At 42.7% G+C, this 24010-nt stretch overlaps 1 protein-coding gene across 1 annotated transcript in view; it reads left to right on the top strand.

The window, feature by feature from the left end:
- Window positions 1-24010, top strand: part of CYFIP1 (cytoplasmic FMR1 interacting protein 1) — a 112479-nt gene that overhangs the window by 58100 nt on the left and 30369 nt on the right. The window contains exons 14-23 of the mRNA XM_055326849.1: window positions 2631-2797; window positions 4210-4357; window positions 5578-5731; window positions 6728-6884; window positions 8047-8143; window positions 9933-10009; window positions 10126-10234; window positions 11537-11656; window positions 13939-14138; window positions 23141-23228. Coding sequence (XP_055182824.1) covers window positions 2631-2797; window positions 4210-4357; window positions 5578-5731; window positions 6728-6884; window positions 8047-8143; window positions 9933-10009; window positions 10126-10234; window positions 11537-11656; window positions 13939-14138; window positions 23141-23228 — 1317 coding nt within the window. The remainder of the gene's footprint in view (window positions 1-2630; window positions 2798-4209; window positions 4358-5577; window positions 5732-6727; window positions 6885-8046; window positions 8144-9932; window positions 10010-10125; window positions 10235-11536; window positions 11657-13938; window positions 14139-23140; window positions 23229-24010) is intronic.

Genomic DNA, 24010 nt, shown 5'->3' with positions numbered 1-24010 from the left:
TGTGAAATGTATCTCATTATGATTTTGATTTCCATTTTCCTGACAATTAATGATGCTGAGCATATTTTCATTTGCTTATTGGCAATTTATATATCTTCTTTGGAGAAACATCTATTCAGATCTTTTGCCCATTTTTAATTGGATTGTTTATCTTCTTACTAAGTTCTTTATATATTCTAGATAAGAGTTCCTTATCAGACATATAATTTGCATCCTTCCATTCTGTAGTTGTCTTTTTACTTTCTTAAGGGGGTCTTTTGAAGCATGAAGTTTTTAACTTTTATAAAGTTCAGTTTACCTATTTTTTTTTCTTTTTCTGCTTGTGTTTTTGATATTGTTTCTAAGAAACCATTCCCAATACAAGTCCTAAAGATTTACGTTTTCTTCTAAGAATTTTATAGTTTTGCCTCTTTAAATGTGTGATGCATTCTGAGTTAATTCTTTAGATGGTGTGAGGTAGAGGCTGTGTTAGAAGTTTCCAAAACTGCCCTCAGGCTTGATTTGCTGGAATGACTCATGGTAGCTGTTCTATTCAAGATTATAATTTATTACAATGAAAGGACACGGATTTAAGTTAGCAATAAGACATGTGGGTGAAGTTTGGAAGAAACCAGGTGCAAACCTCTGGGTATCTCCTGCAAGTGCAGCTATGCAGGATATGCCTAATTTCCTTGTCAGAGATGAGTGAGGACATGTAGAAAGTGTTGCCAACTAGGGAAGCTTACCCAAGATCTTACTGTCCAGGTTTTTTATTGGTGGTCAGTAATGTAGGCACGCAGCACACCTGCATGATTGACTTCAGCTACTCAGTTCCTAGGAGTTGGCCAAGGGCCAGTCCTGAAAACAGGCCTTTCTTGGGAATATGCAGGGTTTGATCATCTCAGGGCTCAGAGTTAACCCTTTCCTACACAGGAGACCAACTTCATTATTTTGCATATGGATACTGTTTGTTGAAAAGATAATATTTACCTATTGATTTGTTTTCACACCCTGTTGAAAATCAGTTAACTGTAAATGTGAGGATTTATTTCTGAACTCATATTTCCATTCCATTGATCTGTATGTTTATTTTACGCTGATACAGTCACATAATCTCTTAATATCTGTAACCTGTGTGATAATGCCTCCCTTTTCATTCTTGATTGCTCATAGCTCAGGCCTTGTCTGTGTTTCTTTTGATTAGTCTTGCTTGAAAATTGTCAATTCTATTATTCATTTACTTATTTTTTTATTTTATTTATTTATTTATTTATTTATTTATTAAAGATTTTTTATTTATTTATTCATAGAGACAGAGAGAGAGAGAGAGAGAATGAGAGAGAGAGGCAGAGACACAGGCAAAGGAAGAAGCAGGCTCCATGCAGGGAGCCCGATGTGGGACTCGATCCTGGGTCTCCAGGATCACGCCCTGGGCTACAGGCGGCGCTAAACCGCTGCGCCACCGGCGCTGCCCCTACTTATTTTTTTTAAACAGCTTTATCTTTGTTGATCATCTTCTATGAGGTGCTTGTTTTCTGTCTTGTTAATTTTTACTTTTCAGTATTTATTTCCCTCTAGTTTGTGAGGAGGTATATTTTCCTATTCTTTTTACAGATTTGTGATGATGAATATCAGATTATTATTGTCAGAGTTTTTGTTTCCTAATGTATGCCTCTGAAGCTCAAAATTTACTTTTTAGCATACCTTTTCCTACATCCTGTAAATTTGAATATATAGTATTTTCATTTTCATTCATGTTGATTTGAATTTGAATTCAGTTCAATTTGAATTTGAATTGGGGCATGCTTTTGTTTTCAAATTTCCTTTTTTTTTTCCTCATTAGAAAGGCAACACAAGGGGCAGCCCTGGTGGCTCAGTGGTTTGGTGCTGCCTTAGGTCCAAGGTGTGATCCTGGAGACCCAGGATCAAGTCCCATGTCGGGCTCCCTGCATGGAGCCTGCTTTCTGCCTCTCTCTCTATGTGTGTCTCTCATGAATAAATAAGTAAAAATCTAAAAAAAAAAAAAAAAAAAAGCAACACAGAACCATCAAACAAATCCCTAAAGCAAACAAATAGAACATAGGAGCATGCGTTGAGGACATTGTAGTGTCTGTGATGCTGTCACAAAGATGAACTTTAAGCATTTTAGTGTATTTTCTTCCAGGCTTTTTTATGCATATGAATTCAGCATACTATTACTGTTTAATGGATGGGATTTGGGCTACAAACTCTTATAACTTTTTTTTTCTTTTCCAGCTAATAACATATTTGCTTTCATGAATCTTTTTTATTCTTTTTCCTTTAAAATCCTTCATAGGCGGGGTATGCCCTTATGCATTTGGGAGTGTTCTGAGTGAGTTGCCAAATGCCTGTTAGCTCCATGCCAAGCTGAGCAGATCTGCCCCTGCCCTTGAAGGCTCTTATGATCTAATGGAGTTGGACCCAGGCACAGGAACAGCCACTGACAGAGCTAAGCTCACTGCTCTTGGGAAGAGCTACAGGGCAGCAGCTTCAGAGCAGAAACATAGGAGGCTGGGGAGAGGTGCTGTGCACTAGAGGGAGGCTGCTTCCAGGTGTAACTTGGCATCACCCAAGAAGGCTACATCTCCTCTCACCCTCCACCACACTGAAAGCCATGTGTCCCCTTGCAGGTGATCGCCATGATCAAAGGCCTGCAGGTGCTAATGGGCAGGATGGAGAGTGTGTTCAACCATGCCATCAGGCATACCGTCTATGCTGCACTGCAGGACTTTTCCCAGGTTACCCTCCGGGAACCACTCAGGCAGGCCATCAAGAAGAAGAAGAACGTCATCCAAAGGTCAGCCTCAGTATAATACCTCCCTGTGAGCTCAGAGTCGAAAATTGTAGAATCAGCTTAGGTTTAAAAAACGGTATAGTTATATTTTCATAAATATGCTCAGCACATTTGTCTTCAACCTCCAGACATTCACTTCTGGTGAATTTCCTCTAAATGTAATGCAGTGGGGGATCCCTGGGTGGCGCAGCGGTTTAGCGCCTGCCTTTGGCCCAGGGCCCGATCCTGGGGACCCGGGATCGAGTCCCATGTCGGGCTCCCGGTGCATGGAGCCTGCTTCTCCCTCTGCTTGTGTCTCTGCCTCTCTCTCTCTCTCTGTGATGACTATCATAAATAAAAATAAATAAATAAATAAAAATAAATAAATGTAATGCAATGGATCCAGTTATTCACCTGAGCAATGCATAATAAATCAACCACAGACTGTCTGAACAATGGAGATGCGGGAACAAGGGTGTGTTTATCTCTGGCAGGAGAGTGTCTCAAAATCTGATGATTCTAATCGCCAGGCTTGTGGGAACAGGAAGCCCAGCATCACGTTTCTCAAAGTGTATCATACTCAGTATTTTTGTTTCTGATCCTTTTGGCCTGACCAAGTGTGTTGGTCAGAAACTAACACACTTCTTTCAGAGATCCTGCAGTTATCTTGAGCTAGTTTTCTCTTAATTTTAGCCTTTTAAGGTTGTCTTTCAGAAACATCTGTGTGAAATGAAGCTTACCGGGGCTTGCGTGTATTGATTTCATTTTTTTGCTTTCTAATTGATATGTTTGACATCTGGCTTGGTATGAGTTTTAGCATTAATAAAATTGATACTGTAAATCTTTCCATTTTGCTTATGTTTGCCATCATGGGAGGCTCACCACATGGGAAATGTGAAGTATAATCTAAGAGTAACTCAGGTTTTAGCCAGAACTTTCCCATGAAGTGATAGGATGGGCACATGGGTATGTCTGCCCAGTGTGACACCTATGGAGGGGTCTCTGTATGGTGGAGCCTGTTGGAGATGAAAACATGTTCCAAATGTGTCTGAGACAAAGGCCCGGTCCCCGCACTTGGGTTGGTGACATGTTCCTGTTAGAAGTCAAGGAATCAGCCAGTGGAGGTTGAGTTTCCGCTCCCTAGGTAAATATTTATGGTCTATCCCCAGCTGCCCTTTGCATGACTCAATATTCAGGAAGTATAGCATCACTTCCAGGTTAATCGATGCAAACTGCTGCTAAATCAGACCTGGGGCTATAGTAATGTCCCCCAGAGAATGTTCTATTCAAAATTTCCATTACCATGCCCCTCCACTGCCCTCAAAGGAAATCACGTGTGAGAATCAACTGTCCCAAGAGCGAAGTGCCAGCAGAGGCAGTATTGTGATTGTAAAAGTCTGGAGGTGCCTCACTCATGACTTGAATGGGCTGTTTAGTGTCCTGCAGGCCATCAGAAAGACCGTGTGTGACTGGGAGACAGGGCATGAGCCCTTCAATGACCCAGCCCTGCGGGGTGAGAAGGATCCCAAGAGTGGATTTGATATCAAAGTGCCGCGGCGCGCCGTGGGACCTTCCAGCACACAGGTTCTCATCCTCCCTGCTCCCCTGCTTCCCCTGTTCCCCTGAGTGGGCTAACCCTGAACTGAGGCTTGGTAAGCAATGCTAAGAGTTAAATGCCACAAGTCTTGCCTGTGCCTTTTCTGCTCCTCTGTTCCCTGCCCAAGTGAATCTGGAGCATTAGCCAAGACATCCTTGTGATTCTCGGGTTTAATCGTTTGCATGCAGAACTTAATTTAACTGCATTAACTCCCATTGGAAAATGTGGGTGAAAGTCTCTGTGTCCATTTTACACTGTGTTTCCTGATGGGTGTTTAAATGTACGGTTATACTTTTTCTATTGGGCCTAAAATGATAGTTTCTGAAGATAGAACTTGTAGGAATGTAAGAATGTAGCTTCTTTGTGTCCCTGGTCTTAAGCCACCACTACTGTTCTCTCTCCCAGCATGCTCCGAGTTCCCTGTTGCCCAAAAGGAGCTTTCTTCTGACCCTCATTTCTGATTTAATATGTCCTTCTGCTTTTCTCTTCCTGTTTTGGGACTTAGTATTTCTAACTCATTGTTCTTCTGTTGGGGGCTTTTATAATCTTTCCTGCCAGTTTTTCGGAGAACTGCCAGCAAAGCATGTTGGTGGCTCTGTATGAAACCTCTCAAATGTCTAGGAGGAAGGCATTTGGCCCACTTAAGGACAACACTTGTCCTGGGTCTGTCCAGTGTGCATGCACCCACCCACCCTCTGTTCCCATGTGTGCCTCCCCACCCCATGATGTGTGTGTCCTGTGACTAACGGCTCTCTCCCAACTCTCCCCCCATCTGTCCGTGTCTAGCTGTACCTGGTGCGCACCATGGCGGAGTCCTTGAGCTCTGCCGAGCTGCTGAGGCAGCTCAAGTCTTTGGGCATGGAAAGACTCTTGCATGTGGTAAACGCGTTTCTGAGGCAGTCCTACACCTATCCGCCTCTTTTAACCTTTGGTGGTAAGACATCATTTGTTTTTCTTGTTGATGTTTATGGCACGGAGATGAATTGCTCTGCTACAAATTCCTTCTCTCAAGCAGCACCAACTTGGCTACTTAGATGGGTGCCTAAGACCACTTGGAGGAGCTGGCATAGTGGTAGGCTTACTGCTCCAGCCTGGCTCTGGTCAGGGCATAGCACAGTAGTCTTCCTCTTGTGGTTTACATAAGTTTGGTGTAACTAATGTGCCATGTATATTTTCTCCCCCACAAATGTTTCCTTGGATAATGCAGCTTTACATGGTGAGAACCATGCTAGAGTCCCTCATTGCAGACAAAAGTGGTTCCAAGAAAACCTTGAGAAGTAGCCTTGAGGGGCCCACCATATTGGACATAGAAAAATTTCATCGAGAGTCATTCTTCTACACTCACTTGATAAATTTCAGTGGTAAGAGATACTGCTGACCAGTGTTTGACCAAGCATGTTCTAACACTGCTAACACCATCTAGAATGCTTCTGCTGACCATCCCCTGCTCTGGTCCCCTCACATACCCAGATGGTGACCTGTGTTGTGACCTATGTGATATTCCCTCACCTTTAACTGCACATCCGGCCGGGGCCCCTCCCTATGGTGTGGCCCTTCGAAACATGAGGGCCCTTGGGCCTGTGGCTGCTCTGTGGCTTGAATGCAAAGTCTTTGTAACCCGTATGAGGTCAGAAATACAGACAAATGTAATCTGTCACCTGGCTCAAGAACAAGATAGTGATAAGTATCAGAAACAGCCCCCATGAACAGTGGTATGTGGAAGGTGGCAGTGACCTTGACCAGGGCACTGGTGGACACCCTCGGTTCTTGTGGAGTGCTGCAGCAGCTTGCTTAGGGCAGGAAGCCTCTATTTTGGCTGCAAGTGCTACAGGTTTGGAGTAAATAGCAAGGCCTTTGCTTTTCATTTGTCAAATGATAGAGACAGTTTTTTAAAATTTGTTTCTGTTTTGCATTAGATAGACTTGTCCTGAATAGCATGTAATGCTGTATCTTTATCCTAAGTAAAAAAAGATAACCTCGTTTTTATTTCTCCTTTTAAAAAGACATATTTTTCCCTTTCAGTCTCTCAGAGAGGCTCACAGGATTGACAGGGTCCCATTTACGGGTGGTGGTGTCCGTCCCAGGCCAGCAGGGACCAGATGCTGACTTTGCTCTTTTCATAAGTGAGAATGTGCACGGTCTAGGGTGACTTTGCTTGCAGCCACATCATGGTTGTCTTATCTTTAGTGTGAGGTGCCATGTGACCCCTCCCTGTTCACGTCCACTCCCTCCCGCATGGCTCACGGCTGAGATTAAAGGAGCCAGCACCTCCCACATGCCCCACCCTGTCCTCGATCATCCTGCTCAGTCTTTTCTGCCTGCAGAAAGTTAACGTGATGTCATTTGAATCCTCCCAGAAACACTCCAGCAGTGCTGTGACCTTTCACAGCTGTGGTTCCGAGAGTTCTTCCTGGAACTGACAATGGGCAGGAGGATCCAGTTCCCTATCGAGATGTCCATGCCGTGGATCCTCACAGACCACATCCTGGAGACCAAGGAGGCATCAATGATGGAGTGAGTGCCCTGCAGGCCCGTCTTAGCTCTTCGTGGTGACCAGGGTCCTTGATAGTATTTGGGAGATGGAGGAGGGAGCTGGGTTGTTTGCAGCATTTCATCTGAAGTTGTCATATTTGGGATAAGACTTCAGGGATTAATACGAGTAACAGATTTCTTGGCTTTAGACTAAAATCAGGAACTCAGGCAGCAGAAGTCCTTAAGCCCTACGTGTCAGGTGCTAGTGAGGCCCTGGGGACTCAGGTAGGGGTCAGCAAGAGGAGATGTGGTTTGGCATCTCGTGTGGCATAGCCTCTGAGCCAGATGAATTTGGGAGAGGAAGCTTTCTTTTCAGGTCAGTGCTCAAGGCCAGGACAGGGTGTGATAGACTTTATAAATATGAGGTCCATGAAGGTAAGTTAATAGAAAAGGAGATGTTTTGTGAACAGATTGGAAACTGACCCAGCAGGCTCTTTGGCACACACAGCCTGTGCACGCCAGTTCTTGAGTGGCAATCAGAAGGATGACCTTCCACTTTCTCTGGAGTGGCCGTAACATCTGCTCTGCAGCATTGGGGAAGGTGTGAGGAGCCTTGAGGACTAACACAGAGGCTTTGGCATGCATCTGTGTTGCGTTTTTGGAGTTGAGCTTGACCTCACTGCTCACACAGCCTTCCTGCTGTGAGCTGGGAGGGACCTTGTACTCTCAGAGGGACCTTACTACTGGAGACCACTTGGCTGCTGCCTTTTGTCCAGCTATGGGGCCAGGGGAAAAGGGCTGTTGGTTATGCTGGACATGGTTGTAGTCAGCTGTGGGATTCAGGACCTCTATATGTTCTTCTTATCAGAAAGTTCATTCTTAGAAATAAGAAAATAACTTCTTTTTGTGGTTATAAAAAACACTACATTCTGTGGTGAAAAACTTTGAAACATAAATAAGTGAGAAGATGCCCTGATAGACCCTCTAGGGGCCCTGGGCATGGCCAAGTAAATGTATCCCATCTGTGGGACCATAGGGCTTGGTCCATTAGGGACTTTGGCAGGAACTCCATTTGGTGTTTGAAAAGATTGTTTTTCCTCATGTGAGAGGTCAACAATGAATATTAAGTTTCACTGAGAGTGTGGGAAGTGAGAGTCAAGAAGGCCCATGTGGAAGGCTAGGCTGACCACTGCCCCCTCTGCAGGTACGTCCTCTACTCCCTGGACCTGTACAATGACAGCGCCCACTATGCCCTCACAAGGTTCAACAAGCAGTTTCTCTACGACGAAATTGAGGCAGAGGTGAGGGCCTAGCACCTTTAATAAATTTTAATTTCCATATTCTCTGAGTATAAGAGGAAGCAGATTTTCTCTATAATACAAGGAGGTTTAAACAATAGAATGAACTTTTGAAATATTTTGGAGCGAACCCTTCTATTTGTACTTTCTTCTCTGTATCTGTACATGTGACCTTTGGGGTCTCTGCATGTCATAAACACCTGTTTCCTCACCTGTCTTCTGTTATGAACTTAGTTTAAATCAACTCCTATTTTATTTCTTTCATTTTAGCTTTTTATTTTTGCATATTGTAAGTAATGCTTTGATGAACTTCCTTGCAGCTAATATTTGAGCTGTGTTTGATTTCTTTTTTTTAAGATTTTATTTATTTGAGAGAGAGAGGTAGCAGGAGAGAGCACGAGCAGAGGGCAAGGAGAGGGAGAAGCAGGCTCCCCACTGAGCACAGATTTCCCCACTCAGGGCTCTGTCCCTGGACTCTGAGACCATGAGCTAAGCCAAAGGCATATGCTTAACCAACTGAGCCACCTAGGGACCCCACATTCGATTACTTTTTTGAGGACAAATTCCAGCAAGTAGAATTAAATCTGTGTACATGCAGCTAAGGAGATAAATCTTATTTTCTAGCTTAAGATTTAAGAGCATTTAACCTCAACAAATTGCATTGTGCATCTAGATTTCCTTCTCTGCCTCCTCACAAAACCACTAGAACATGCTTCTTCAGGGAGATTCATAGACTCCTGGGCCATGTAAGGTAGGCATATGGCAGAAACCTGCAGGTCCTGGGGTTACTCCCTTTTGAGCACATGATGTCTTTATCAGTTTTGGGTGGGGAAGCCAATGCCATTTGCAAGGGAAGATACAGTTTTGGGGATGGAGTCACAGGGTATAATCCATCCTATGTCTCCTCCCTGACCTCAGTGCCTAGAGCAGCTGGCCTTGTTCCAGGGGAGGCCACACGCAGCTCCTGGGATACACAGCCTGGTGGCAGGAGCAGAACCCAAATGCAATGTCTATTAACTACTGGGAACACATGATGAAGAGACTTTTTCATGTTCTTTTGTCATTAAGAGATAGGGAACATTTTTCTCCATTGGTAAGAGAGGTTCTGATATAATTTTCAGTGGCTGTGTAGTGCTCACTTCTGGACATACCATAATGCATTTAATCTGTTTTTGGACAATGAGGTCATTTCTTATTTCTCTTTTCTAATAAGAGCCTTTGTTAGTTGCCTTAACAAAAGATTCTCTTTTAATTTTATATTCCCAGAACTTATTTATTTTATAACTGGAAGTTTGTACCTTTTGATCACTTTCACCCATTCTATCTATCCCTACCCCTGCCTCTGGAAACCACTAGTCTGTTCTTTATGCATTCTTTTTTTTTTTTTTTTAAGATTCTACATACTAAATGAAATTGTACAGTATTTGTCTTTCTCTGTCTGACTTATTCAGTAGCGTAATGCCCTCAGGGTCCATCCATGTAGTTGCAAATGGCAGGATTTCCTTTTTATGGCTGAATAAACTCCATAATATATATATACATATACCACAATTTCTGTATGTGTTCATCTTTTCCTCCATCAGTGGACACTGAGGTCGTTTCCATGTCTTGGCTGTTGCAGACAATGCTACAATAAATATGAAGGTGCAGATATCTTTTTTGAGTTAGTGTTTTCAGTTTTTTTGGTTAAAATACCTAGAAATGGAACTTGCTGAATCAAAAGATTTTTTTTTAATTGTCTTATTTGATCGTTAGGAAATAAAATTCTAACATGTCCTTTCTTTTTCTTCAGGTGAATCTATGCTTTGACCAATTTGTTTATAAGCTAGCAGACCAGATATTTGCATATTATAAGGTTATGGCAGGAAGGTGAGTTTGTGGTTTATGGACCACATGATTTGGATATGAAATCTTGGGTAATTGGATCTGACATTTCCATTAAAATTCACAGCCTATGAGAAATGTCTTCTCTTCCTCCATACTAGTTTGCTTCTTGATAAACGTTTACGATCAGAATGCAAGAATCAGGGGGCAACGATCCATCTCCCACCATCTAACCGCTATGAGACACTACTTAAGCAGCGGCATGTGCAGGTAAGTTATGGAGCTGGCATTGGAATGGTGAGGTTTTCTTAGAGCTTATTGAGTTTGAATAGATGTCGCGCAATTTCCTTATGTGTTGAGAATTTTTTTTTTTTATATGAGAGGGAGAAAGTACAAGTGGGGGACAGAGGGAGAGGGAGAAGCAGATTCCCCACTGAACAGGGAGCCTGACTCAGGGCTCGATCCCAGGAACCCGAGATCACGATCTGAGCTGAAGGCAGAAACTTCACCAACCGAGCCACCCAGGTGCCCCAAGTGTTGAGATATTAAAGACATAAAAGAATACTTACAACGTTCTGCACCCTGCCCTACCCTGCTCTGGCTGCAGGGGAAGGCATGGCCCCAGAGGGTTGAGTCCTCTCCACATACCCAAAAGTCAGGGCTTTTTAAGAATGAAGGTGAGAAACATTTGTCAGCTGAGTGATAGAGAGCTTTTTCTTGGCCAGCACAAAGAATAAAAATACAGTGCTTATTTTTTATTTCCTTACAAATAATACATATCATAAATTAGAAAGATATGGAAAAATATAGGGAAAATTCCACTTAATTTTACAGATAATGACCAGTCACATTTTGGACATTTCCCACCAGGATCTTGTTCATATTTTTATGTTACTGAGATGATATTGAGGCACACTTACATTATTAGGACTCTGAGATAGGGAATAACTTTCTCTTCCTCATTCTTGTAACACTGTGTAGGTCAGCCATGCGCAAGGTCTCTGTGGTCATACATACCATTTTGAGGGTTTCCTCACTAACAGACCCAGATTCTCCTGGCTTTTTGGTGAAATTTGGGGTTTCTGTTCATGACATAAGTGTAAATTCAATGCAAAGGATGCTACAAAAGCTCTTTATGGTTTTGACCTAGAGAAATATCAGCTCTAGGAAAGTAGGGTATTTGATCATGACACCTATGTATATCATTTGATTTAAAATATTTACATTTTGTATATTATTTATTTGTCTTCTCTTTTGAAATTGGATTCTGAGGGATCCCTGGGTGGTGCAGCGGTTTGGCGCCTGCCTTTGGCCCAGGGCGCGATCCTGGAGACCCGGGATCGAATCCCATATCGGGCTCCCGGTGCATGGAGCCTGCTTCTCACTCTGCCTGTGTCTCTGCCTCTCTCTCTCTCTCTCTGTGACTATCGTAAAATAAAAAAAAAAAATAAAAATAAATAAAAAAAAAAATAAAAAAAAGAAATTGGATTCTGGGAGAATATATATGTTTTGTTGTTGTTGTTCCTTGTTTGTATTTTATTGTTCATTCTTTTTGCTTTCTCCATCTTCCAGCTCCTGGGCAGATCCATAGACCTTAATCGCCTGATTACTCAACGTGTCTCAGCAGCCATGTATAAGTCTCTGGAACTGGCTATTGGACGATTTGAAAGTGAAGATCTGACATCAATAGTTGTAAGTGTTCTCCCTTTTGTCAGCCTTACCAGATTTGTGGGAAACTGGTCAAAAGGGTTGGAGCTAATTTTAGTTTTGACCTTACTGATAAACTGAACCATAGGAATTCATAGGAATCAAAAGGTATTCACTGATCGAGCATGGCTTATCCTGAGTATTGTTTTTTAGTGTCTGCTCTTAATAGTCACAATTCTAAATTGGCTTGAAAGAACAAGTAATTCTAATCTTGAATAAGTTACACCTAACTATGGGAAAAGAATAAAAAAAGAAAAATTTTAAAAATCAAAAAGAAATGAACACAAAAAGGATTTGAAAGAAAATGATACAGAAGGTAGTAAAGATCTAACATACATATAGGGGGTATACATACATTGAGAAAAACCAAAGCAATAGAATGGAACAAATATTAAAAGTTGTATTTCAAAAAAAAGTTGATAAAATTTAAGACATGCTATTATCAACAATAGCCTAACTATGGAGAGAGCCCAAATGTCCATCGGCTGATGAAATGATAATGGAGATAAATATATGTGTGTGTGTGTAGTATATATATATATATATATATATATATATGCACAAACACACAATGGAATATTAGTCATCAGAAAAATGAAATATTGCCATTTGCAATGATGTGGATGGACTTAAGAGTGTATTATGCTAAGTGAAATAAGTCAGAGAAAGACAAATACCATATTGATCTCACTCATGTGGAATTTAAGGCAGAAAACAGATGAACCTATGGGAAGGGGGAAAGAAAAAAAGGAGAGAAGGAAACAAACCATAAAAAGACAATGCTAGAGAACAAACAGGACTAATGAAGGGAGGTAAGGATGGGAGGTGGGCTAGATGGGTCGTAGGTGTTAAACAGGACACTTGTGATGAGCACTGGGTGTTGTATGTAAGTGATGAATCACTGAATTCTACTCCAGAAACCAATATTGCATTGTATGTTAACTACCTAAAATTTAAATGAAAAAAGTTGTATGTAAAAAAAAAATTAAGGAGTACCTGGCTGGTTCAGTCAGTTAAGCATCTGCCTTCAGCTCTGGTCATGATCCCTGGGATCAAATCCTACATTGGGCTCCCTGCTCAGTGGGGAGCTTGCTTCTCTCTCTCCCTCTTGCCCTCCACCCTGCTATGCTCTCTCATGCACTTTCTCTCAAATAAATAAATAAAATATTTTTTAAAAAGAAAGACATGCTATAAAATATATATTAAAAGCCTATGATGTATGCTTGGGAAAACTGACCCAAAGTGGCCAACACCAAGGAATATTGAAGTAAAAGTATTAGATTATAAAGGAAAAGAAAAAGTCCTCTGGATATCTGAGCAGAGTGATCAGAGAAAGAAAATTTGTTCTCAGAGCTTTGCCCATAGCAATTCATACCAGAAGCCAAGGAAAGGAAACACAAATTAAGGATTTTGTGCTAAGCCAAATCGATCTTCCAAGAATGAAGTCCACAGACAAATGATAGTGAAGATGTAAGAACTCAAGGAAGACTGTACACTCCCAGAGAAGCAGCTCTGGATGAGTGGTGGGCATGAACAACTTGGTTTGAGCATCTCCACGTAGGGTGAGCAGTGCTCCTCATATTCTTTTACAGAATTAAAATATTATTGACTTGGATATCTTACGTTCTTTGTCTTCATATTTGATCTTTTAAATCTAATGTGTAACTGACATGCACAGTGCACCTCAATTTGGACCAGGCACATTCTCATTGCCATATGTGGCCAGTGGCTGCTGCTATGGATAGCAGAGACCTAGGAATGTTTATGGGCAAACTCTGAAAGCTTGGAAGGCCAAGTGTGAAAGTGCTTGCTGACTCTGCTTCATAGCTGTGGTTTTGGGTAACTCCAGGCACATGAGGCTGACTCAGGCTGAGGCTTGAGGACACACAGTGCCCCAGCAAGGGCAGAGGTGGATACGTCCCAGTGGTGTGTGCCCTGGGTGGTTGGAGGCTGGGGGGAGGGAGGGGAATGCAGAGGGGACCTTAGTGGAGAAAGGATGATGGCCCTGTGGGGGTAACCATAGTAAAGAGAGGTGTTTCAAAGCAGTGGAGAGGACATAATAAATTTAGGTGTAAGAAGCAAGCTGCTGTGACCTACTAGATCCCCACTGTGTATTCTTGGCCTACTCCCCAGCCTTACCTTTGTGTGTCCTGCTATCTTCTGCCCAGCCTGCTCTGCCCCAACCATGGCACTGCCCACGTGGGGAATGGAGGCTGCTGTGTTGGGCCCATTTCCGTTCTCATACCCTTGTTTTTGTGGTCCTGTAGGAGTTGGATGGCCTCTTGGAAATCAACCGCATGACCCATAAGCTGCTAAGCAGGTACCTGACGCTGGACAGCTTTGATGCCATGTTCCGGGAGGCCAACCACAATGTGTCAGCACCCTATGGGAGAATCACCCTCCATGTCTTCTGGGAACTCAATTATGACTTCCTGCCCAACTATTGCTACAATGGCTCCACAAACCGGTGAGTGTGTACCTCATGAATAGTTCTGGATGCCCTTGCCAAAGGGTTCCTAAATGGGACAATCCCAAGGCTCTGCATCATCCAGTAGGTTGCTGTCCCCTCCCCTGTTCCCCATCATCTCTCATGTCCAGGTACTCAGGCCCTCTTAGTCTCTTTTTGCAAATGTAGCCCTAGGCCAGCCTGTGGGCATGTCTGAGGCTTTGCATGTGGAGATTGCACAGCAGGCCAGCGTTCCTGTCTGGGGCATTTGCGTGTAGCTCAGGGCGGGATCTCATGGGGCATGTGGACAGCAGCTACAGCTTACGGTTGTAAGTCTACCGGATGTTGGGATGTAGTCACTGACTCTACTTGTCATCCATTCTGGGATGTTGGGGTGTATAAAGATCCATCAGCCACCCTCTCACCTACCTATCCTTTCAACAACACAAAGTGGCTAATTAGGTGAGTGCCATGGTTGATAGCAACATTATTTCATGTGGTTCAGCTTCATATGGCCCAGATCCTGGGACAGCCTTGCCTTGGCTGCTGTGCGCTGGGCAGCTGCCTGTTGGAGGTTTGTTCCATATGTCTTTAGCTCGGGTCCTGCTGTATGTCAGCATATACCAGGGACATTTATCTGTATCTGTGTGTGTGCATGTATGTATTATGACTGCTTTTTAAAAATCATTGTCTTGGGGCAGCCCTGGTGGCTTAGTGGTTTAGCGCCGCCTTCAGCCCGGGGTGTGATCCTGGAGATCCAGGATCGAGTCCCACACTGGGCTCCCTGCATGGAGCCTGCTTCTCCCTCTGCCTGTGTCTCTGTAACTCTCATGAATAAATAAATAAAATCTTAAAAAAAAAAAAATCATTGTCTTTGGCTTTGCTGCTGGGTCTGAGCATCCCATCGGGTATTGGCTGAATTGTTACTGGCCCAGAGTTTTATGTCTCAGGGTGCTGATGAGAACTAGAACTGAGGACAGAAAGGAGGCCCTCCTGTGGTCTAATCAGGTCTGCTATTGCCAACATCAGAGCCCCAAGGGTAGATTTCTCTGTGGGGAGGCAGGCCTGTTCCCAGGTACATGGGGCTATGCCATCACACTGGCCCCAGGTGGCTGACATCCAGTCCCAGGCAGCAGTAGTGGAGATGTGGCCATGGGTTTCAGAGCCACAAATGAAGGAGCCTTTGTCAGCATCCCCCAGTTAAGGGTCTTCTGAGCCTGGATGGGCACAATCCCCCAGAACCAGACTTTATGGACTACTCATCCCTGTTTAACTTCTTTTAAGACACCCAGTTTCCTGAAATAGGTATCTTCCAAGTTAGAGTTTGGATTAACTGAAAAAATATTTTTATTACATAAAAAATGTATCATAATTATAGAAAAGCTAGAAATCATATATACATATATAGGGGAAAGAATTAAATCCCTAGAAATTGCCTTCATCAAAAAATGGGTCTGTCATCTGCAGTTTTTGCCATACAGTCAGATATACATGTATATTTTTTATTTTGCTGAAATGGGTGTTGTTATGTATACTATTACATACATATTCTTACCCCATGTGATATATCACAAGAAGGGTCATTCTGGGGCAGCCCCAGTGGCGCAGTGGTTTAGCGCCGCCTGCAGCCCAGGGTGTGATCCTGGAGACCCTGGACCGAGTCCCACGTCAGGCTCTCTGTATGATGCCTGCTTCTCCCTCTGCCTGTGTCTCTGCCTCTCTCTCTCTGTGTGTGTCTATGAATAAATAAATAAAATCTTTTTTTTAAAAAAAAAAAAAAAGAAGGGTCATTCTGTGTTAAGATATAGATATACTTTTCTCCCTGAAAATCTGTTTAAGTCATGGCTGATGTTTGTAGGTCAAAGAGCTGTTTTGGTTAGTCCATTTGAAACCTTTGGAATTAATTTGTTACCTTAAATCATTTTTGCCTTGTCTGGTGTCTCCAAAGGTAACATGCAACAGAACCCCACTGTCAATGGGCTGAAAAAAGATGTTCCAATGAGGTCAGAATCAGGCAACACAGGGAGCTGTGATGTTTTTTGTACTATTTTAGATTTTTTTTTTAAGCTATCTAGCATTTCTTCACCCTTTAAGGGATATCCCAGAGATCTTGCAAAAGGAGCAATTAAAGGTATTCCCTGTGCCCCCTTTATGCTTGCTGCATGTAGCACCCACTTGGCCCTGTGTCCTTGGTGAGGTTCAGTGGGCTGAGCCCTCAGAAGTGACATGAGCTACTTAGAAGGACTGCAGAGGAAGGTCAGCTTTACATGACGATGAAAAGTCAGCATTTGCCATAAACTCTTGTGATAAATCGCTGTATTTTCTGAAAGACTGCAGACATCTGAACAAAAGTTGGGTGAGAAGTGTAGAGTTAGGGAAATGGATCTGATTCTGAGTTCAAGCCTACCTAGGTGGGCCCTACCATGTGGGTGCCCTGTTTGGGGCTGTTGACGGAGAACAGGCAGCAGGAGCCTCACTATCAAAGGCCAAGTTGGCAGGGCTCAGGTCAGAAAGCTGGTGCTAGTAACCCAGTGACCTGCTCGAGGGTAAAAACCTCCAGGCGTGTGTCCGTTACAGGACCCTGTGCAAGGAGCATTGAGGCATCCAATATATAACTGAAGAGAGAGGCCCTTGTTTCTTGAGACCACACGACACAATGTTGAATGCAGATGACTCCAAGCAGAAAGGACAGCACCGATGCCTTCACGTGCTGTGGCATATTTCTCCCATGGCCCACGCAGTGCTGTGAACATTCCTGTTTGCAGGTTGAGCACAAAGCCCACAGAGGCTGAGAGTGGATCCCACCTGTGTTGCAGGAGGCTGCTCTGCCCACCGAGGCTCCTGGAAACTGAACTGGAACCTGAGAAGACAGACAAAACTGTGTCACTCAGTATTTTTTTTTTAAGATTTTATTTATTTATTCATGAGAGATGGGGGGTGGGGGGCAGAGACACAGGCAGAGGGAGAAGCAGGCTCCATGCAGGGAGCCCAATGTGGGACTTGATCCCGGGTCTCCAGGATCACACCCTGGGCCGAAGGCAGGCGCTAAACCGCTGAGCCACCCAGGGATCCCCCATCACTCAGTATTTTGATTCCATACTTGAGGGTTTTCTAAGAGATGCTTGAGGGAAACCTTCATTTGTTCTTGGCGTATCTACTGATTTTGCTGCTTATTTTTGATTAGGAATTTTGCTGATAGCTCTGGGAAGTGGTTTAGGGTGGCCTGTGACTTAAATTTAACCTATACAGCTAATAGTTGTATGAAAATGCTATAGCTCTGGAAATAGGCCAACAGTTGGGATCAGAGTTAGGCTTCAAAGAGGAAGGCCACGGAAGAAGCAGTGTGTCTTCAGTGCAGTGTACCATGAAGCCAAGGGCATTATTTTGTCCCATTTCCAGTATGTTAACTTCTGCCCCTTTGTTAGGATGGTGGCTATCAGGTTTCAGTTCTGGCTTGTTATCAGTTGTCATTATGGTGCTTGAACAATGATTTCAAACTTCATCTTTCCTTGTATATTACTTGGCTTTCTGCTATTTGTGTTAACATTTATTTGTTTATTATAAATAAGGACTCAGGAATTCTAACTCAGCATTAGAATCTGTTACTATGGGATCCCTGGGTGGCGCAGCGGTTTGGCGCCTGCCTTTGGCCCAGGGCGCGATCCTGGAGACCCGGGATCGAATCCCACGTCGGGCTCCCGGTGCATGGAGCCTGCTTCTCCCTCTGCCTGTGTCTCTGCCTCTCTCTCTCTCTCTCTCTCTCTCTGTGACTATCATAAATAGATAGATAGATAGATAGATAGATAGATAGATAGATAGATAGATAGATAGAATCTGTTACTATCATGACTTGGGTTTGTGGCTCAAGTTGGCCCCATTTTGGCCAGTGGGAGCCCCTTCTACCAGATTTTCTCTGTCTGCATCATTTTGAAGCATGGCTCTACTTCCTGCACCACAAGAAGTTCCAGGTTCATCTTCTATTTCTCTTGCTCTGTCCTTGTGATTTGTCATTTCTACAGGATTCCTTAGAGTGGAGACTATTTTAGAACTAGACTTAATATTTAAAAAGTAAGTCTGGGTGTTAGGTATGCTTATTGCTATTGGAATATCATTGTTTCTAGACCCTTTTGATGTTAGAGCTAGAAGTACCAGATGTGTGCTGTATTAGGTTCCTCTAACAAACTATCACAAACCATGGGGCTTCAAACCACAAAAATTTCTTTTCTCAAAAATTTCTAATTCTGGAGTCTAGATATCCAACATCAGAGTGTCCACAGGGCCATGCCACTTCTCTGAGACTCTGGGGAACCTCCTTTTGCCCCCTACCAGCTCCAGGTGGCAGCTAGCAGTTCTCAGCCTTCCTTACTGTGCAGCTCTCTCGTTCCAGGCCCTGCCTCTGTAGACATGTGCTGTTGCCCTATGTGTGTCTCTTTTCTTACAAGGACTGGAGTCATTGGATTCAGGAGCCGCTCCTCTTCAGCATGACCTCACCTTGACTAATCACAGCTGCAGTGGCCCTGATCCCAAATAAGGATCACATCCAAGGTGCTGGTCATTAAGACTTCAGATTTTCTCTTTGGAGACACAAACCCATAAAATGCATGCATGCACGGCTCCTCTGTAGCTGTTTACATATTATAACCGTGAATTCACACTGGTACCTTCAGTTCCAGTTCAGCACTGCAGGTGTCATTCTTATTCTCTCTCTCCCTTTCCATTTCTGTAATTCCTTTCTACACTGAAAATCCTGTTTCATTATTCTTGGTTCCTGGATGTAAATATTCTTGGTATATTTACTCTCTTGCTCAGTTCTAAAAACGCAGAAAATGACTTCAAAATTATTAATGCTTCCTACACAAGCCTACTAAATGGAATTCAGTATTTGTTGCCAATGCTTTTCTCTTTACATTGGGTGGGGGGCGGGAGAGAGAGAGAGAGTGTGTGTGTGTGTGTGTGTGTGTGTGTGTGTGTGTACGTGGTTAAAAATTGTTCGGAAAAAATGTGGTTTATGTATGCAATGGACTATTACTCAGCCATTAGAAATGACAAATACCCACCATTTGCTTCAACGTGGAGGGACCTGGAGGGTATTATGCTGAGTGAAGTAAGTCAATCGGAGAAGGACAAACATTATATGGTCTCATTCATTTGGGGAATATAAATAATAGTGAAAGGGAATAGAGGGGAAGGGAGAAGAAATGGGTAGGAAATCTCAGAAAGGGAGACAGAAGATGGAAGACTCCTAACTCTGGGAAACGAACTAGGGGTGGTGGAAGGGGAGGAGGGCGGGGGGTGGGGGTGACTGGGTGGTGGGCACTGAGGGGGGCACTTGATGGGATGAGCACTGGGTGTTATTCTGTATGTTGGCAAATTGAACACCATTAAAAAATAAATTTATTATTACAAAAATAAATAAATAAATAAATAGATAGATAAATAAATAATAAATAACTAAATAAAAATTGTTTGGAAAAAGTAAAAATAAAAATTGGTATAATGGAGGAATAGGGTTTGGATTTACTCTTTTGCCCTAAGCAAGTGAAAAATTAGACAAAATTTATGAAACCACTGTTTTCGGGCATTGCTTGTTTCCCTGAGGGAAAGGAAACAAAAGAAGTGAGCCCTATGACTTCCCTGGCTTTCTGCCTGGAAGCACTTCCTGGGCCTCAGTGTGGAGGGAGGGTATCCCAATATAGACTGGAAGTCTTTTTTTTTTTTTTTTTAATTTTTTTAAATTTTTTTTTTATTGGAGTTCAATTTGCCAACATATTGCATATCACCCAGTGCTCATCCCGTCAAGTACCCTCCTCAGTGCCTGTCACCCAGTCACCCCAGTCCCCCACCCACCTCCCTTTCCACTACCCCTTGTTCGTTTCCCAGAGTTAGGAGTCTCTCATGTTCTGTCACCCTCAGTGATATTTTCACTCATTTTCTCTCCTTTCCCCTTTATTCCCTTTCACTATTTTTTATATTCCCCAAATGAATGAGACCATATAATGTTTGTCCTTTTCTGATTGACTTATTTCACTCCACATAATACCCTCCAGTTCTATCACGTTGAAGCGAATGGTGGGTATTTGTCGTTTCTAATGGCTGAGTAATATTCCATTGTATACATAAACCACCTCTTCTTTACCCATTCATCTTTCGATGGACACTGAGGCTCCTTCCACAGTTTGGCTATTGTGGACATTGCTGCTAGAAACATCGGGGTGCAGGGGTCCTGGCGTTTCACTGCATCTGAATCTTTGGGGTAAATCCCCAGAAGTGCAATTGCTGGGTCGTATGGCAGATCTATTTTTAACTCTTTGAGGAAGCTCCACACAGTTTTCCAGAGTGGCTGCACCAGTTCACATTCCCACCAACAGTGCAAGAGGATTCCCCTTTCTCCACATCCTCTCCAACATTTGTTATTTCCTGTCTAGTTAATTTTCCCCATTCTCACTGGTGTGAGGTGGTATCTCATTGTGGTTTTATTTTTTTAAAAAGATTTATTTATTTATTTATTTATTTATTTATTTATTTTATTTGTTTATTTATGATAGAGAGAGAGAGAAAGAGAAAGAGGCAGAGACACAGGAGGAGGGAGAAGCAGGCTCCATGCAGGGAGCCTGACGTGGGACTCGATCCGGGGACTCCAGGATCGCGCTCTGGGCCAAAGGCAGGTGCTAAACCGCTGAACCACCCAGGGATCCCCCTCATTGTGGTTTTAATTTGTATTTCCCTGATGGCAAGTGATGCGGAGCATTTTCTCATGTGCTTGTGGGCATATCTATGTCTGCCTCTGTAAAATTTCTGTTCGTGTCTTCTGCCCATTTCATAATTGGATTGTTTGTTTCTTTGCTGTTGAGTTTAATAAGTTCTTATAGATCTTGAATACTAGCCCTTTATCTGATATGTCATTTGCAAATATCTTCTCCCATTCTGTAGGTTGTCTTTTATTTTTGTTCATTGTTTCTTTTGCTGTGCAGAAGCTTTTTATCTTGATGAAGTCCCAATAATTCATTTTTGCTTTTGTTTTCCCTGCCTTCATAGATGTATCTTGCAAGAAGTTGCTGTGGCTGAGTTCAAAAAGGCTGTTTCCTGTGTTTTCCTCTAGGATTTTGATGGATTCTTGTCTCACATTTAGATTTTTCACCCATTTTGAGTTTTTGTCTCACATTTAGATTTTTCACCCATTTTGAGTTTATCTTTGTGTGTGGTATAAGAGAATGGTCTAGTTTCATTCTTCTGCATGTCAGCCTGGACGTCTTACTTGGTGGAGGAGATAGATTGGAAACTGAGGAAGCTGAAACAGTTGACACTTACAGGGGAAATTTGCCGGGTGGGAGAGGGGAGAGCTGCGTAGAGAAGCAGCTCCTGAGACCAACTCAGGGCCCTTTACTCTTTGCTCAAATATTAAACTGTATGGTGCATTGGTGAAACTCCACAAGGATAGTAAAGAATAACTTTTTAGAGCTGTAAGCTATATAATTCACAGAATTAGAAGCCATTTGAAGCCCTGCCAGTAAGAATGGGGAAACCTCACTGAATACCTACCCATTTGACAGAATTGCCAGAGGGCCAGCCTTAGTACTAGCCCTCAGGTACTGACCACTAAGCCACCCTAATTAGGAAGGGGTCCAGCTGACTTGGGAGCCATTTAACAGCCTGGTCAAAATAACTCAACACTTTAAGGGTTAACAACAAAATCCAGACACCTGATGCTGCAGGCCACTGACCTGCCCTCAGACATGCATGTTCATTTCATGCGCTGGTGGTATTTTGCTAATTACATCCTTTTTTATTTATTAAAGTGTAATATGTGTCAATCAAGTTCTTCAGATTTAATAATTAACAAATCCTTATATTTTTCTTAATGATGGCTTCTTTATAAAAGTTTACATGTTTAAATGAACCATTCTGATTTGAAAGTATTAGCCAAGTTTGACATGTTTGCTTTAAACTCCAAGCATTTGATTTTCAGTATCCCCTAATCCATTATGAGTGTGGTTATAAGCACTGAATTTCCTCATTCTTCCCCTTACCTTGTAAATAGTGATTTGAGTGATGACTCGACTGCCTGTGCCTGCCTTCCCACTCCTGTCCTCGAGGTCACTGCTGTGTCCAGAGGCCCAGCAAGGCTTGAGTGCTTGTTCATTACCACTTGTCAAAGGACTGATTTAGGCATGAAATGGTCCTGGTGCAAAGATACAGATGCAATGAAACGCCGGGACACCTGCACCCCGATGTTTCTAGCAGCAATGTCCACAATAGCCAAACTGTGGAAGGAGCCTCGGTGTCCATCGAAAGATGAATGGATAAAGAAGATGTGGTTTATGTATACAATGGACTATTACTCAGCCATTAGAAATGACAAATACCCACCATTTGTTTCAACGTGGATGGAATTGGAGGGTATTATGCTGAGTGAAATAAGTCAATCGGAGAAGGACAAACATTATATGGTCTCATTCATTTGGGGAATATAAATAATAGTGAAAGGGAATAGAGGGGAAGGGAGAAGAAATGGGTAGGAAATATCAGAAAGGGAGACAGAACATAGACTCCCTACTCTGGGAAACGAACTAGGGGTGGTGGAAGGGGAGGAGGGCGGGGGGTGGGGGTGACTGGGTGGTGGGCACTGAGGGGGGCACTTGACGGGATGAGCACTGGGTGTTATTCTGTATGTTGGCAAATTGAACACCAATAACAAATAAATTTATTATTATAAAAAAAAAAAGAAAAAGAAAAAGAAATGGTGCTGGTGCCCATAGACCAGACTCTGTCCCGGAGTTTGGAGACTGTGCTTATGTGGTGGAAGGACAAAGGTGTTCTCACTCTCTTGATGAACTCTTCTTACATGTACTATGCTTGGGAGTATTTATATCTCATGGTATTTTATTTCTTAGAATTTTCCTACGTGATGATTACATCAGTTAACTGGAGGAAGATGTAACTGATGGGTAATGAAAAAGTTCTGAATTTTAAAGAACTACCATTAAATTTGTTTTCTTTTTTCTTTTTATCCTTTTTTTGTTTAGATTTGTTCGGACAGTATTACCATTTTCTCAAGAGTTTCAAAGAGATAAACAGCCTAATGCACAACCCCAGTATTTGCATGGATCGAAGGTAGGTTCTTTTGTGTTTATGTTATGATTTTTTTTTAAGTTCACAATGAAGCATATTTTCAAGTTTAGTTTAAATCAGGTCAGTTGCAATGATTTAAATGTATCATGCCATATATGAAAGAAATGTTATTGTTTTCTTCCATTAGCACCTTCCTAAAAAGTAATGTAGTGCTAGGACAGCACTCTAGCCATCTGGTGGGTGTCAGGCTGGGCCTGGCCTCACTCCTGCCCCTAAAATCAGTGAGTTTACCAGCAGAGTTAAAGTTTTAAAAATAGCAAACCAGGCAAATGTGTGGAATAGGCTCAGGGCTCATCTCTGACAGAGGGTCAAAATATCTTGTCCAGGTGTGATGCCATGCAAGGAGAGGTGAGGTGAGAAGGGAGGGGCATGCAGAGGACAGTTGACATCCAGAAACCGCAGGCAGACAGGCTGGCTGAGGCCACAGAACATTGTCCAGTAAGGTAAGACAGGTAGGTGTCCAGCCTGAGGATGGCTGCATTTGCAACAGGCTAAGAGTATTAAAGGTTAGTGTAGTTAGTATTTAAAGCATTCTTACAGTTTGATAAGAAAAGATGCTCTATACTAAAAAGGAGACAAAGGGAATGAGCAGATATTTCCAAAAATGTAGTAAAAGATAGAAATAGATATCTAGCCTCACCAGTGATTGAAGAAAAATAAATGAGTGCACATGAACCTGTATGATTCTATGAGACCATCTGCAATGCTTATCAATATTTAAATGTTCTCACTCGTGGGAAGCTGGATAGGCTAAGGAATGAATC

Source organism: Nyctereutes procyonoides, unplaced genomic scaffold (assembly GCF_905146905.1).
Source record: "Nyctereutes procyonoides isolate TBG_1078 unplaced genomic scaffold, NYPRO_anot_genome, whole genome shotgun sequence".
NCBI classification, from domain to species: Eukaryota; Metazoa; Chordata; class Mammalia; order Carnivora; family Canidae; genus Nyctereutes; species Nyctereutes procyonoides.
Note: the sequence above shows the minus strand (reverse complement) of the source record. Positions and strands in the feature narration are given on the sequence as shown.